The following is a 17,857-nucleotide window of genomic DNA, read 5'->3' as shown; positions in this document are numbered from 1 at the left end:
TGCTGAGGGGATTCGTGATAGGAGTGCTGGCATCAAGGCTGATGCTTCTATGCTTATGGACGAGGCCACTAGTTACCTTCAGGATAACGAACAGGCAGATGCGGAGGAGGATCCAGAGGAAGATCCGGAGGAGGATCCAGCTGAGGACATTGCTCCTGATAGCCCTGCTGAGGGTTAGGTTAGGATTGACTTGGTAGTATTAGATAGGTAGGATCATAACAGGGACATTGGTCAAGTCATCAAATTTTGTCTAGGTGAATGACTTGCTTCCGAGGCACCATATCCCTACTTTTGTTTAAGGGATTATTTGTATGTATTTTTGCTAACTGATGTGCCTTACTTTTGAAAATGTTCCAACTTGCTAATTGTATGACTGTTCCACGGAAATATATGTTAAGTGTTTCATTTTCTTTTCCTCTATTTCCATGTTGGTTTTTAAACACATAACGAATCATAATAATTAAATATAAATAAAATTTTTGCCTAATTGTTTTACCCTTCAATAATAGGCATAATTAGGCAATGGATCGCCAAATGATAGGAAGGAACCTTGGGAGACCCACTAGACAACACCCGGAAGCGGGTGGTGATAGGAAACCCGAGGTCAATCGAGGCCAAGGGCAAGAGAGAGTGGCCGGAGATCAAGTGGCCACCGCAATTAACCGTATCACTGATGTCTTGGAGCACTTGACTGAACATCAAGCCTCTGGACCAGTGCACCGCCAAGGAGGCCCAGCCGATTCCGAGGATCGGGCACTGGAGAGGTTCCTGAAGTTTGGACCTCCTAAGTTCTACGGAGGACCCGAACCTGAGATAGCTGAGGGATGGTGGGAGAGAATCTCCGACATCTTCGCAGCTTTAAACTACACGGAAGAGCGACATGTGACTTTTGCCGCATTCCAGTTTGAGGGAGCTGCTCGCTTCTGGTGGAATCTGATTAGGACTAACTGGGACAGGAATCATACTCCAAGGACTTGGACAAACTTCACAAGGGAGTTCAATGCCAAATTTCTTCCACCTCTCATCCAAGAAAATGGGGAGGATGACTTCATAAAATGTAAGCAGGGGGCGATGAGTGTCGCCGAATATGAAGTCCAGTTCACAAAGCTATCCCATTTTGCTCCTGAATTGGTAACCACGAAGCAAAGGCGAGTCAGAAGGTTTGTGCAGGGTCTGAATGTAGAAGTACAGGAAGGGTTAGCTGCTGTGAGAATAGATACTTTTGCAGATCCTGTCGAGAAAGCCCAGAGAGTAAAAGTAGCTAGGGCTCAAGTGAAATCTTTTCAGGCCAAGAAAAGATTTGCTCCTAGTAGTAGTCGTGAGCCGACGTATGGAAATGCTCCACCGGCCAAAGTGGGCCGAGGAACCATTGGAGTGAATAGTCCTGGAGCACCACGAGGCGCCCAAGCAAGAGGAAACAGGGCCAGGAATGCAGGGGGACGAAATAATGGAACCAGAATGGGACCGATTGGAAGGGGACAATTTAGGAATACCTCGCAAGGAGGCCGAGCAATAGTTCCCCAAGTGAATTGTGCATTTTGTAAGAAATCTGGCCATGCTATAAATGGTTGCTGGAAGAAGCAAGGAAAGTGCTTGAGATGCGGAAGTAGCGAGCACCAAATTGCTGGATGTCCAAAAATGCAGGAAGGGAGTAATCCAAACGCCAGACCAAACACTTCTGGAGGGAGCCGGCCAACAGTTCCTGCCAGGGTGTATGCTATAGATGACCAACCTGTACCTGATTTCTCGGAAGTCGTGGAAGGTACTCTCCCCATTTTTCATCGATTAGCTAAAGTGTTAATTGACCCTGGTGCAACTCATTCATTCGTAAATCCATCATTTATGTCTGGAATAGATGTGAGACCTGTTAAATTACCCTTCGATCTTGAAGTTAGGACACCAATGGGTGATAAGAGGATAATCGCTAGTTTAGCCTTTAAGAATTGTGAATTTTGGATTGGAGAGCGTAAAATACTAGTGGATCTAATCAGTCTGGACATAAAAGGGTACGATGTTATCATAGGAATGGATTTCCTAGGCCAGTATCATGCTAAGCTTGATTGCCGAGCAAAAGTGATGGAATTCTGTATATTTGGAGAAGCAACTCTGAGGTTAGATGTTAAGAGTAGGTTAGCATCATCTGCTATGATCTCAGGGATACAGGCAAGAAAAATGTTGTCAAAAGGAGTTAAAGGTTTCTTAGCCTTCTTGATTAATGCTCCCAGTGATCAAGTGAAATTAGAAGATGTACCAGTGGTACGTGAATTTCCGGATGTTTTTCCTAAGGAACTAAAGACTCTACCGCCGGAAAGAGAAGTGGAATTTAGGATTGACTTGGTGCCTGGAACGGCTCCAATTTCTAAAACTCCGTACCGAATGGCTCCTGCTGAGCTAAAGGAGTTAAAAATTCAACTGCAAGACCTCTTGGAGAAAGGTTTTGTGAAAGAGAGTGATTCACCGTGGGGAGCATCCGTTCTATTTGTTAAGAAAAAGGACGGAAACTTGAGGTTATGTATCGATTACCGAGGGTTAAATGAGGTTACAATTAAGAATAAATACCCTCTACCGTTGATAGATAATTTGTTCGACCAATTGCAAGGGTCAGTAGTTTTCTCTAAGATGGATTTGAGGCAATGGTATTATCAGTTAAAGATTAAAAAGGAGGATATACCCAAGACTGCCTTTAGTACGAGATATGGACATTTTGAGTTTGCAGTCATGCCTTTTGGTTTGACTAATGCACCAGCGGCATTCATGGATTTAATGCAGAGAGTCTTTAAGAAGTATTTGGATCAGTTTGTAGTGGTTTTCATCGATGATATCTTGATATATTCTAAGACTCGAGAGGAACATGTTAAACACTTGGAGATAGTCTTACAAATATTAAGGGAGCAGAAGCTGTATGTCAAATTCAGCAAGTGTGAGTTTTGGTTGGATGAAATATCCTTTCTAGGGCATAAAGTTTCCAAGGAGGGAATTGCCGTGGATCCGGCAAAAGTTGAGGCCGTTATGAATTGGAAGCAGCCAGAAAGCCCAACTGAAGTTAGAAGTTTCTTGGGATTAGCAGGGTATGATAGGCGATTTATCAAGGATTTCTCGAAAATTGCTGGACCCATGACCGAGCTAACCAAGAAAGGGAATATGTTCATTTGGACTCCGAAGTGCGAGTCAGGCTTTCAGGAATTAAAGAAGCGTTTAACATCCGCTCCTGTTTTGGTGTTACCTGATGGAGGTGAAGGTTATGCCGTGTACTCCGATGCTTCTGGAGAAGGTCTAGGATGCGTTTTAATGCAAAATGGTAAAGTGATTGCCTACGCTTCCAGGAGACTGAAGTCTCACGAACAAAACTACCCAACTCATGACCTAGAGTTAGTTGCAGTGATTTTCGCCTTAAAGAAATGGAGACACTACTTGTATGGCGTGACTTTTGAGGTTTATACGGACCATAAGAGCTTTAAGTATTTATTCTCCTAGAAGGAATTAAATTTGAGACAAAGGCGATGGGTAGAATTTTTGGAAGATTATGACTGTTCAATTAACTACCACCCAGGAAAAGCTAATGTGGTAGCTGACGCTCTAAGTAGAAAGTCCCAAGTAGCAGGATTAATGGTTAAGGAGTAGGATATGTTAGAAGAAATAAGTGATTGGAACCCTCGCTTGGAGAAGCTGAAGATCTTACTTGGGAACTTATCGTTAAAATCGCCATTACTAGAGCGTATTAAGGAGGCCCAGAAAATGGACCCTATGATTCAGAAGAATTTGGAGAAAGTGCAAAAAGGGGAAACCCTAGATTTTAAATTAGGGTCTGAAGGTATATTGAGGTTCCAAGATCGAATTGTGATTCCGGCAGATGAGGAGATAAGAAAAGAAATTTTGGAAGAATCACATCGATCGAAATATACCATACATCCAGGTGTGACCAAGATGTATCATGATGTGAATGGACTATACTGGTGGGAAGGTTTGAAAAAGGACGTAGCAGAGTTTGTTCAGAGGTGTTTGATCTGCCAACAAGTAAAAGTTGAGCATTAGAAACCCTCTGGTTTACTACAACCGTTAGAAATCCCTGAATGGAAATGGGAACATATAACAATGGATTTTGTAACGGGATTGCCTAGAAGCCAAAAAGGATTTGATGCAATTTGGGTAATAGTTGACCGACTCACTAAATCTACACATTTCTTACCCGTAAGCATGAGCTTTTCCTTGGAAAAACTGGTCAAGTTGTACACAGAAGAGATCCTAAGATTACATGGTATTCCTGTAAGTATCGTGTCTGATCGAGACCCAAGGTTTGTCTCATGTTTTTGGCAGAAATTTCAGGAGTCTTTGGGGACCAAGTTGAAATTTAGTACGGCGTACCATCCCCAAACCGACGGGCAGTCGGAAAGAACAATGCAAACTTTGGAGGATCTGCTGAGGTCGTGTATATTGGATTTTGGAGGTAAATGGAATAATTATATGACCTTAGTAGAATTTGCGTATAACAACAGTTATCAAGCCTCAATTCAAATGGCACCTTATAAAGATTTGTATGGGAGGAGATGTCGATCTCCGATTCATTGGGATGAAATAGGAGAAAAGAAGATTGTAGATCCAACAGCGATACCTTGGATAGAAGAGGCCCAGGAGAAAGTGAAACTAATTAGGGAAAGGCTTCAAACCGTTCAGAGTAGACAAAAGAGCTACGCCGACACAAGGAGGAAAGATTTGGAATTCGAAGTAGGAGACAAGATCTTCCTAAGAATTAAACCCTTGAAGGGCGGAGTAGTGCCTAAGAAAGGTAAGAAGCTAAAGCCAAGGTATATCGGACCTTTCGAAATTTTGAAGCGAGTTGAGAATGTAGCATATCAACTGAAGTTACCCGCAAGCATGGCTAAAGTTCACGATGTATTTCACGTTACCATGTTTAAGAAATATTATTTCGACCCAAGTCATGTGCTGCCCTTGGAGGGAATTGAGGTGAATGAGACGCTAACGTATGAAGAAGGACCAGTCAAGATTTTGGAAAGAGAAGTAAAGGAACTGAGAAATAAGAAAATTTCTCTAGTGAAGATTTTATGGAGAACTCATGGACTTGAGGAAGCAACTTGGGAATTAGAAGAGGAAATGCAGAAAAAGTACCCTGATTTATTTCCTTAGAAAGTGTGAATTTTGAGAACAAAATTCTTGTAAGGAGGGGAGGATGTGAGAACCCTGAAAATGGATATATAAGCTAGTGCATATTTCATTTGCATTTCTTTTATTCCTTAATAAATTCCAGCATTACTTTTACTTGTTCGCAATTAAGTACGTAAAAATAGGTTTATGTGAAAAATAATATAATTTTCCTAAGTTATGAAATTTCTTAGTTTTGTTAGACTAAATGAATATCTTTTGGGTTAGATTAATTTTTGCCTTAACATAAAAACTTAGAATATTTAAGTTCCTATGATTAATTCCAATTAGTTGCTAATGTTAAATGTTAATAAGAATTTCCGTGTTAAAATGAAAACCAATGAATTTTAGATAAATATAGTACTAATATACTAAACATACTTAAGGCGTGAAAACTTCGATAAATATATCCTTATCTTTCATTGTTTTCGCAATAAGTGCGTAAAAATAATTTTTATGTGCAAATTGACACCCTTGGATTAAATTATTATTCCACTTGACTTTATATTATTAAATCGATAAATTTCGAGTTAGACTAACTCTATTTCTTGAGAAATAATAATTGGAAATTCTAAGAACTAATTTAATCGCTAAATAATATAAGAATTACTAGGAACCTTAATATTCAAGTTTAATCGATAATTATTCGATAAAAATGGTTAGGTATATTAGGGTATAATTAGGCGTTTAAATCACGCTTGGGGATAATTTTTAGAAGTAAGTTAGAATTGAGAAATTAAGTTGAGGTTAGGGAGCAAAGTGAAAAGACTAAAATGCCCTTACATTTCCATGCAAACCAAACGAAACTTCTGACCACGAGTCTAATCACCGCAGCTATTACCAATTCGATACGCAACCAATTCTTATACGCAATCCTTTCTCGTAAACCACGGCACCACAATACCATTTGATCTATTTCACATTTCATATCACAAACACAAACCGCAATTCCAATTCCTTCTCTGCACAAACAAAACCGCAAACCATTTCTTTCTTAATACCAAGATACCGCCTTCACAAATCTCATTTCCTTCTCTGCACAACTCCACCGAAACCACTGCAATTCCTCTCCTCAACCACATCTCACCTCTTCCTCTGCCTTAGACCGAGAGCATCCGAGAGCAAGGGAGGAGGGAACGTGAGCTGCCAGAATTTTTTTTGGTTCTGCCGTGAGCTGGAGTGAAACCAGGGAGAAGATTTTCAGTGAAGCTTCACCATTCTGCACCTTCATCTCCACCAACTCCAACCAACTGAACTCAAATCCACCAGCTGCAACCAATTCCAGCCGCAACTTAGGAACCAGGACCAATCGACTGCACTTGAAGCCGAGAGCAAGGGAAGAAATTTCTGGAAATTTTCGTGTGAGAGATTAGCTGTTATCTGAGGTAATTTCTGGACCAATTAGGTTGATTACTAGTAGAGGAAGCTATATCTGAACTTGCATGTAAGGATTGTGCAGTCGGATGTTGAAATCAAAACCATTAGAAAAATTTATGTTCGGTTAAAATGTTGCTGCCGAGAAACTGAAGTGATATTGCAACTCCATTTTTGTTTTCCGTGACAATCTGAACACCTAAGTGTCATTAGCTGAGTGAAAACTTGAAGATTAAGATCCTGCATGTTGATTTGTGCATTCGGATGATGTGGTTAAAGCAGAGAAAAATTTCTGTTTTGGTTAAAAATTTCTGCCGAGGAGCTGGCTTGAAATTGTAGTTTTATTTCTGACTTCCTGCGACAATCTGAGTTTGATTAAGTGTTTAACTAATCAAAAACAAGAAGTTTAAGTTATCTAAGAACTTGCATGTGGATGATAGGCAGCCGGTTGGGAGTTTTAAGAAAAGAAGTTCGGTTATGTGCATGTTTTGGAGCTGCCGAGAGCTTAGCTTGTTTATTGCAGCCTGATTTGGTTCAATTTTATTGTTTGAGCTTACAACCATAATTATATAGTTAATCACAAGTTAATTAGGCTCTGCATGCAGCTAATTAGTTAGTTTAAACCAGAAGAGAAAAAAAAATAAAATAAAATCAAAGTGTAATCTGCCATGCATGTGCATCCGAGTCAAGCAGGAAAATTTTAGAAAATTTTGATGTTCATGGTTGTTGTTTGAACTCGATTTCTGAACTGGAAATGTTTATTTTCTAGCTAAGTAATTGCATGAGGGAGTTGAGAGTTTAAAAGCATGTTTTAACCCAGAAAATAAAATGAAAACAGAATATCTCTTCATGCATGTTCATCCGTGGCTGATGGACAAAATTTCTGGATTTTTCTGGATAATTTTAGTTGCTGAATGAATCTAGTTTTGAAGTGGAAATTTTTACTAGCTAGCTAAGTGTTAAATGCTGAATTTGAATACCTAACACCATGTTTAAACCAAAGGGAAAATTTGATCTAAAGTATATTAGTTGCTGGAATTTCTTATGTGATAGTCAAAGGTTGAGTTGGAATCTTAGCTTGGTTTGTAATTTTTCCTTGAATCATGATGGATGGAAATGCCTGGAATATGTTGTTTTGGAGTTCTATAAGAAAGGTATGGATGGTTTGAATAAAAACATTTTGGTGTTAAAAGAGAAAAAGGAGTTTTCACAAGTGAAAAATTGAAATTTCAGATTTCGGATGTCCCTGGCCAGTCTCAATAAAATGTCTATATCTTGGTGTAGAAAAATCCGTTTAAGGCGCCGTCAGTGGCATTTGAAACTAGAATCATAGGTCTTTGTCCTGTAGAAATTTCATATTTTTCCTCCATGTGTACTGTTGCCTGTGAATCCTTGAAGTAGACTGTTTGGTATGAATGTCCTGTTTCTTGTGAAATTGAATTTAGATTTGGATCGAGCTTTTAGCTTACTTGTGGTTTAAATTCTTGATTGAATTGTGGTTGGAAGTAATTGGTGTTGTCAAGGGCTAATGATTGATGAAACCCTTGGCCATTTGAATGATTTTATAAGTATTACTGGGTGATGAAATTTAATTGCTAGAATTTCTTGGAGGCCTTGCTTTTATTTTTATTTGTTTAAGCTGAGCTTGCTGAAACCAAGTGCTAATGATTGATGAAGCCTTGGTCATTCACTTTATTTTTATCAGAAATGCATTTGTTGAAATCTAGGGCTAATGATTGACGAAGCCCTAGTGATTTGCTATGTGATTTTTGCCATATCTGATCCATAATATGATTTCAAAACGGAATCGGAGTTGTGAAAGTCGTTTCTACCTTGCGAACTCGAGTAACTGTGATCAAATTAATCAAAAATATTTTCCAGCTAGTATTAAATTATAAAAACTCAATATCTAGTGTTTTGCCTAAAACTTTCCAACCCGATAATTTCATTTAGCTCAAACTAGCCTTATTACCTTTGGAAAATGATTTTCCTAGTTTCTAAAACTCTAACCTTGTTTTACTCCTTTTCTTTTCTCTAAGAATTGTCCTTGACTAGTTAACTATAGGAAAAGTGCCAAAATACGAGTTTTAATAATTTTAGTTAAAAGCATAGAAACTTGCTCGGCAAGAAACCTTATTTTTTTTAGGTAAAATAGTTTTAGTAATAATTTTTGCAAAAAAAAACCATAGCTTTAAAGAAATGTTCAAAGTAACTTCCTAACGTGGATTTTAAGAGGTTTGTCGACTTATCTCAAGAAAATAATACTAGTTACCCTTTTTATAAGGAAAAGTATCTTAAGGAAAACTATAAAAAATATTTCTTCTACTTTTGTCAAGTTTTAATCTAAGGGACTCTTGATTCTTCTAAGGAAAAGTAGATTAGTAGTATATTAGATATACCTCGATGTGTATAAGCTAAAAACTGAATAGAAGCTTATAGTTTCAAAATTTTGTATTTTAGGATATTACGAGGACGCGGAATTCGATTCCCAACTTGATATCTGAACTCCACGCTTGGTGAGTGTCTCTGCTTGTTCTATGCTTACCTGTTTAAAGTGCATTCTTGACTCGATACGTGATAATTTACAAAACTGATTTTTGATCCATCGAAATGAGCTGTGTGTACTTTATCGCACTAGCCGTTCGAGTGGTGACTTATGCAAAAATATTTTTCTCCTGAATCCTCGATTCTAAATGTAGTCGCGTCGTTGGGTGAATCCCTCGACTTCTGAATCCAACTATCATGAATCTAAATGGAATTGCGTCGTTGGGTGAATCCCTCGACTTCTGAATCCAACTACCATAACGTCGTTGGGTGAATCTCTCGACCAATCATCTACGGGTATATCTCGAGTATACTGCATCCTTAGTCGGCGAGCGGGCCCGGGACAGGGGTATGAACGGTGACGGGTTAGGATTAAAATGAGTGGATCTACATGGACTATAAGTAGTGAGAGTTGACGGAGGGTCAACTACGTTAAATGGTGATCAAGCGAGGAAAATGGCTCCTGAGAGCCCATGTATCCTACCTTGTGCTGTTATCCGCTTTACTAACTGTTTAAATTTGCTATGTCATTAACCGCTGTTTGTTATTACGTGATTGCATGTTTTGGGGCACCATTGAGATTTAGCTCACCCCACGTTTATTGTTTTCCTTAACAGGTTCTGAAAACTGAAAGTTGGATGCTTACTTATGTTCTCCTTTTGGAATGTATTTGAATACTATGACTTATTCTGTGGGCTGTAATGTGTTAATTGGGATAATGTACTTTTCTTTTGGATTGCCACTTGAAACTGGAAAATGTGTAAACCCTAATTCGATTGCTTGGTTTGTAAGTTTGTATTATGGATTTATGTGTTTATCTATCCAGTTTGGTACGAGTTTATGATTTGGTACGTAGCACGTGGGACGTTTAAGAGTCTCGACTGGCTAATTTATCACTGCTATCTCTGAAGTTAATGTGGATTTAAGCAAGATCTTATTCGGGGAAAATTATTTTGTAATAGATTAGGATATTCTTCGAAGGGATTTGGGTTAGAATGCTTGCGTGAGTCCTGGCGAGAGTTGGGCAGACGGCCCGCCAACCCTTTGGTTCGCCTCAGGGGGAAGTGGGGTCGCCACAAGGAAGATGTGCAATTTCTACGTGAATAGTAAAAAATTAAAAAAAAAATCAATAAGTCATTATTATAAGATTTAGAACTTTTGGATTTCTCCTAATCCTTGCAAGAAAAATTAAAAAGTAATGTAGCCTACTTCTTAAATTCTATCCCTTACCTAATCCCTGCTAGACAAATTTAAAAAGTTATGTAGATTGTCGAATTATTGTAATAAAATAATCTGATTTAATATTTCAAACATAATCCTTACTATAAAGATTTAAAAATTTATGTAGATTTGTCAGATTGTTATAATAAAATAATCTAATTTCATATTTCAAATATTCATCTTATTCTTAACTTCTTAGTTTATAATGAATTAAAAAATTATTACAACAAATTTGTGTTAGGTTCCTTTTATTGAAAATTTCGATAAATTACAATAGATTTTGATTTTTTATCTTTGTTTCAAAAAATTCAATCAAATGCATCCCTATGTAAACACGGGAATGAAGCAAATACGCATATTTTCAAATATATATGCAAGGGTCATGAAAAGAATTATAACTACAATTGTTGAAAATTAAATGTTATAGAAAAATACATCTATATCTTTCAAACATAATTACAAATTTAGATAAGAATTAATATTTATACAATTGTACAATGGCCAAACACAAGAACTCGAAACTATTGATATTTATACAATTGTACAATGGCCAAACAAGAGGAGAGCTTGCCAATGATCAAACACAAGAACTCGGAACTATTGATCCACAATGTGGCCTCTGGCCTCTACTACTTTCTTTGGACATTCTATTGTTACGATAATAGAGAGAAGATAATATTTAGAAATGAATCCCGTGTAACAGACATACTAACAGCAAGAAGAGCAGAAGAACACACTCACCTCCCCTAGTCTTGCTTTTCTTTTAATTTCATAACCTCACTTGAATTTTTCAAGTATATTCGTTTTTGAGACACAAAATTGGTTGTATCAATCTTACCAGCTTTATGCTCGGCTTCCAAATCTGCTAACCTATTTTGATCTCTCTTTACGCTAACCACATACTGTGTGGTGCACTTACCTTCAATCTTCAGGATACACCTGAGAAAATTAGATGTAAATAAACCATCTTTAAGTATTTATGTAACAAAAGCAGATTATTTATACAGACTTTTGATATTATTACCCGCAATACTTATGAAAGGCTTTTGGGAGTTTCTCCTTCTCCACATTTTTCTTCCCTTTCCCTTTAGTGTCAATAGTAATAGGAGTCTGAAATCGCTTTTTGTTGTTCTCATATACTAATACAATATCTCTGCAGTCACCTTTGAGAATAAGGTGTACATCACTCAATCCCATTTGGAACTGCAGATAGTCATGGGTTTGTTCAAGCATATTGGAAATGGCAGCCATGTTTACTAGAGTGGTGTCATCAGGCTAACCCACATGTTTGGTGCAGAATGTCGTGATCACATTCCCATATTCATCTCTCATCACCCCCACTCCATAACATAGGTCTCCTGCTGGATTAAAGGATATGTCTGTTTTCAGTTTGAAAAATCTGGATGAAACGATAGAATAAGAATTCACCAAATATATAATAGTGTATATGTATATATATATATATACAAAAAAGCTAACGAAGAATCTGGACAAAACATAACAATTCCCCATATATGTATGTGTGTATATATATAAGGGTCCTGATGTAGTGGGATCGTTTGAATTGTTACAACCTCTAGCAAATAGTTTTAAATTGATTCTAAAAGAACCTATTTCACCAAATAATGCTAATTTCTCCGTTCTTAGAATGGCTTCAAAGACTACATTTATGTTAAATCCGATCGCTTCAGCACCTTGTGATCTTTGAGAAGATCATTACGAGCCCCCTCCTAGGGTGGATTAGGACAAAAATGAATCTCGGAATCTAGGACATACTCATACTGGGATATATATATTTCTCCAAATTTTAGAGATAACAAACAATCATCATACGAGTCTATTTCTTCAGATGGCGTGCAAGAAACATTTATTTATTTTTTTGTGTAAATTTTTGTTGTCATGTTTTTTACTGCATGCTGAATGTTTTATTTCCTTTCGTAATTTTGCTTCCTAGATCATACTATTTTGAACCAACAAAATAAAATAAAGTAAATGAACAAATATCAAACTATTCTAAAACAGCAAAATAATAGTAAACGAACAAACAAAATAGGGTAAACTAACAGCCATAGCCTTTAGAAGGTTTCTCCCAATAGTCCTTACTAGATAGTTTGCTCTTATCAACAAAAGAGAGGCTTCTAATCCAGAGTGACAGTCAGATATGGATATCTTTATGTTTAGACTTGGTATCGCTACTGCTGCGTTAACTAGGTGATGAAATACCAATACTAGTGCTTTGACTTTGGAAAGCAGCCGGCGGAGGGGATTTGTGTTAAATATTTTATCAAGTGGAAATGCTATGTCATCTATTAGTGCTATACTTTGATTGCTGATATAATATAGTCCAATGATTATTTGAATAAAAAGGAGATTACTGCTTATTAGGTTTAAAAACTTGATAAGACCACAATTCTTCGTCTTGAACTATTGCTTTAGGAGCAATGTTAATTTGAAATATATGTGAATCAAATAGTTTTCAAGCAGTTTACATTAGCATTATAGCCTTATTAACGAAAACTGGCAGTAACTAGGAAATCTTACTTACTACAGATCTTAGTATTTCACTATCCAACATAAATTTAAGCTAAATTTCAATAATTTTAGTTTTACATTATGACTTTGTAACATTTTTGACAAAACTAATATTTAACAGTGATAAAATAAAGATCTTTTATATCGATCTTCATAGATTCTATAATGTTAGTTTTCTCCTCATGCGATTTATGTATGAGTTTAATAAAATCATAGTTCGACTAATGGCAAACTCTTGTTATTGATCTTGTTATCCCAAAACATAGAAGAAGAGCTCCTAGCATCCCTTTGAAACAAAAGTTATAGTGAATAATTTGTATATTCTTTCAACACTCATAGAAGTCAAACTTTTGGCAAATATTACCATTTTTTTATAAATTATTTTTGAGAATAATGACATTTTACCTATTAAAAACTATTTTCATGAATAAATTAGAAATAATATGCACTTTTAAATATTTAACAAACATATATTTTACAAAATAGTGCTTCCAATTTTACTTGCTTCTAGTTTTGCAAGTTAAGCAATATAATTATATATTTTAACATACAAGTAAACCAAACATTCCATTATCACATGACACACTATGAATCAAAATATAAGTTTTCTTCGCTTTGAATAAAATTATTTTTCAAAACTAAATTACCTAAAGCGATCTAATGTGAACAGCCAAGCGCATGTTGAAAGAGAAGCCTCTATTATTGATTCAATGGCTTTACCTCCTATGGGCAATGGGAAGATGTGCAATTTCTGCAAGAATAGTAAAACATTAATAAAAAAATCAATAAGTCAATATTTTAAGATTTAGAACCCTTGGATTTCCCCTTATTCCTGCAAGAAAAATTAAAAAATTATGTAGCCTACTTCTCAAATTCTATCCCTTGCCTAATCCCTGCTAGACAAATTTAAAAATTTATATAGATTGTCGGATTATTGTAATAAAATAATTTGATTTAATATTTTAAACATAATCCTTACTATAAAAATTTAAAAATTTATATAGATTTGTCAGATTGTTATAAGAAGAAAATCTAATTTCATATTTCAAATATTCATCTTATTCTTAATTTCTTAGTTTCTAATGAATTAAAAAATTAATAAAACAAATTTACGTTAGGTTCCTTTATAGAAAATTTCGATAAATTACAATATATTTTGATTTTTTATCTTTGTTTCAATAAATTCAATCAAATGTATCCCTATGTAAACACGGGAATGAAGCAAGTACGCATATTTTCAAATATATATGCAAGGGTCGTGAAAAAAATTATAACTACAATTGTTGAAAATTAAATATTATAAAAAAACACACTTATATCTTTCAAACATAATCACAAATTTATATAATAATTAATATGTATACAATTGTACAATGACCAAACGCAAGAATTCGAAACTATTGATATTTATACAATTGTTCAATAGCCAAACAAGAGGAGAGCTTGCCAATGTCCAAACACAAGAACTCGGAACTATTGATTCACAATATGGCCTTTGGCCTCTACTACTTTCTTTGGACATTCTATTGCTACGACGATATAAAGAAGATAATATTTAGAGATGAATCTCGTGTAACAGACATACTAACATCAAGTAGAGTAGAAAAACAAACTCACCTCCCCTAGCCTTGCTTTTCTTTTAATTTCATAACCCCAAGCTCACTTGAATTTTTCAAGTATATTCGTTTTTGGGACACAAAATTGGTTGTATCAATCTTGCCAGCTTTATGCTTCGCTTCCAAATCTGCTAATCTATTTTGAGCTCTCTTTACGCTAACCACATACGGTATGGTACACTTACCTTCAATCTTCAGGATACGCCTGAGAAAATTAGATGTAAATAAATCATCTTTAAGTATTTACGTAGCAAAAACAAATTATTTATGCATACTTTTGACATCATTACCCGCAATACTTGTGAAAGGCTTTTGGGTGTTTTCCCTTCTCCACATTTTTCTTCCCTTTCCCTTTAGTGTTAGTAGCAGTAGGAGTCTAAAATCGCTTTTTGTAGTTCTCATATGCTAATACAGCCTCTCTGCAGTCACCTTCGATAATAAGGTGTGTATCACTCAATCCCATTTGGGTCTACAGATAGTCATGGGCTTATTCAAAGAGATTACAAATGACAGCTATATCTACTAAAATGGTGTCATAAGGCTAATCCACATGTTTGGAGTAGAATGTTGCGATCGCATTCCCATATTCATCTCTCATCACCCCTACACCATAACCTCGGTCTCCTGCTGGATTAAATGATATGTCTGTATTCAATTTGAAAAATTTGGACGAAATGATAGAATGAAGATTCACCAAATATATAGTAGTGTGTATATGTATATATATATACACAAAAACGCTAATGAAGAATCTGGACAGAACACAACAATTCCGCATATATGTATGCATATATATAAGGGTCCTGATGTTGTGGGATCGTTTGAATTGTTACAACCTCTAGTAGATAGTTTGAAATTGATTCTAAAAGAACCTATTTCACCAAATAGTGCTAATTTCTCCGTTTTTAGAATGACTCCAATGACTACATTTATGTTAAATCCGGTCGCTTTAGCGCCTTTTGATCTTTGAGAAGGTCATTACGAGCCCCCTCGTAGGGTAGATCAGGACAAGAATGAATCTCGGAATTTAGGACATGCTTATATTGTGAAATATATATTTTTTATCCAAATTTTAGAGATAATAAACAATCATCATACTAGTCTATTTCCTCGGATGGGGTGCAAGAAATATTTATTTTTTTTGTGTAAATTTTTACGATCGTGTTTTTTACTGCATGCTAACTGTTTCATTTTCTTTCGCAATTTTGCTTTCTAGATCATACTATTTTGAACCAACAAAATAAAATAAAGTAAACGAACAAACATCAAACTATTCTAAACCAGCAAAATAAAGTAAACAAACAGACAAAAAAGGGTAAACTGACAGTCATACTCTTTAGAAGGTTTCTCCCAATAGTTCTTACTAGATAGTTTGCACTTATCAACAAAAGAGAGGCTTCTAATCCAGAGTAATAGCCATATATGGGTATCTTTATGTTTAGGCTTGGTACCGCTACAGCTGGGTTGACTAGGTGATGAAATACCGATATTAGTGCTTGGGCGTTGAAAAGCAGCCGGCGGAGGGGACTTCTTTTAAGTATTTTATTAAGTGGAAATGCTATGTCATCTATTAGTGCTATACTTTGATTGCCAATATAATATAGTCCAATGATTATTTGAATAAAAAAGAGATTACTGCTTATTAGGTTTAAAAACTTGATAAGACCACAATTTTTCATTTTGAACTATTGCTTTAGGAGCAATGTAAATTTGAAATATATGTGAACCAAATAGTTTTCAAGCAGTTTACATTAGCATTATAGCCTTATTAACAAAAACTGGCAGTAACTTGGAAATCTTAGTACCACTATCCAACATAAATTTAAGCTAAATTTCAATATTTTAGTTTTACATTATCACTTTATAACATTTACGGCAAAACTAATATTTAACGGCGATAAAATAAAGATCTTTTATATCGATCTTCATAGATTCTATAATGTTAATTTTTATCCCATGTGATTTATGTATAAGTTTAATAAAAATCATAGTTCGAATAATGACAAATTCTTGTTATTGATCTTGTTATCCCAAAACATAAAAGAAGAGCTCTTAGCATCCCTTTGAAACAAAAGTTATAGTGAATAATTTGCATATTCTTCCAACACTCATAGAAGTCAAACTTTTGGCAAATATTACAATTTTTTTTATAAATTACTTTTGAGAATAATGACATTTTACATATTAAAAACTATTTTCATGAATAAATTAGAAATAATATGCACTTTGAAATATCTAACAAACATATATTTTACAAAATAGTGCTTTCAATTTTACTTGCTTCTAGTTTTGCAAGTTAAGCAAGATAATTACATATTTTAACATATTCATCTTATTCTTGATTTCTTAGTTTCTAATGAATTAAAAAATTATTAAAACAAATTTGCGTTAGGTTCCTTTTATGGAAAAATACATCTATATCTTTAAAAAATAATCACAAATTTAGAAAAGAATTAATATTTATACAATTGTACAATGGCCAAACGCAAGAACTCGGAACTATTGATATTTATACAATTGTACAATGGTCAAATAAGAGGAGAGCTTGCCTCGGAACTATTGATCCACAATGTGCTCTTTGGTCTCTACTACTTTTTTGGACATTCTATTGCAACGACGATAGAAGGAAGGGAATATTTAGAAATGAATCTCGTGTAACAGACATACTAACATTAAGTAGAATAGAAAAACACGCTTACCTCCCCTAGTCTTGCTTTTTTTTTTTTTAATTTCATAACCCTAACTTCACTTGAATTTTTCAAGTACATTCGTTTTTGAGACACAAAATTGGTTGTATCAATCTTGCTAGTTTTATGCAAACTTTTGACATCATTACCCGCAATACTTATGAAAGGCTTTTGGGGATTTTTCCTTCTCACATTTTTCTTCCCTTTCCCTTTAGTGTCAGCAGTAGTAGGAGTCTAAAATCGCTTTTTGTAGTTCTCATATGCTAATACAACATCTCTGCAGTCACCTTAGAGAATAAGGTGTATATCACTCAATCCCGTTTGGAACTGCAGATAGTCATGGGTTTGTTCGAGAAGATTACACATGGCTGCCATATCTACTAGAATGGTGTCATAAGGCTAACCCACATGTTTGGAGTAGAATGTCGCGATCACATTACCATATTCATCTCTCATCACCCCCTCCATAACCTCGGTCTCCTGCTGGATTAAAGGATATGTCTGTATTTAGTTTGAAAATTTTGGACGAAAGGATAGAATGAAAATTCACCAAATATATAATAGTGCTTATATGTATATATATGTACACAAAAACGCTAACGAAGAATCTGGACAGAACACAACAATTCCCCATATATGTTTGTATATATATATATATATATATATATATATATATAAGGGTCCTGATGTAGTGGGATCGTTTGAATTGTTATAACCTCTAGCAGA

General features: G+C 35.3%; 1 protein-coding gene across 1 annotated transcript; it reads left to right on the top strand.

Moving 5' to 3' along the window:
* The first annotated feature begins 522 nt into the window (after positions 1 to 522).
* On the top strand, positions 523 to 3,474 carry LOC113714140 (uncharacterized). The gene is made up of 3 exons (XM_072068813.1): positions 523 to 882; positions 1,066 to 2,472; positions 2,647 to 3,474. The coding sequence occupies exons 1-3, from the start codon at positions 523 to 525 to the stop codon at positions 3,472 to 3,474; spliced, it is 2,595 nt and encodes an 864-aa protein (XP_071924914.1).
* Positions 3,475 to 17,857: the final 14,383 nt, after the last annotated feature.

The sequence above is a fragment of the Coffea arabica genome, chromosome 10c, assembly GCF_036785885.1.
Source record: "Coffea arabica cultivar ET-39 chromosome 10c, Coffea Arabica ET-39 HiFi, whole genome shotgun sequence".
In the NCBI taxonomy this organism is placed as follows: Eukaryota; Viridiplantae; Streptophyta; class Magnoliopsida; order Gentianales; family Rubiaceae; genus Coffea; species Coffea arabica.
This window is presented reverse-complemented; position numbering and strand designations above follow the sequence as displayed.

What these genes read in the sequence shown, in the direction of transcription:
- LOC113714140 (XM_072068813.1), top strand. Translation starts at nt 523, where the DNA reads ATGGATCGCCAAATGATAGGAAGGAACCTTGGGAGACCCACTAGACAA. An exon ending in ACTACACGGAAGAGCGACAT is followed by an intron (nt 883 to 1,065) that starts GTGACTTTTGCC and finishes AAATGTAAGCAG; the next exon opens with GGGGCGATGAGTGTCGCCGA. An exon ending in ATTCACCGTGGGGAGCATCC is followed by an intron (nt 2,473 to 2,646) that starts GTTCTATTTGTT and finishes TGGTATTATCAG; the next exon opens with TTAAAGATTAAAAAGGAGGA.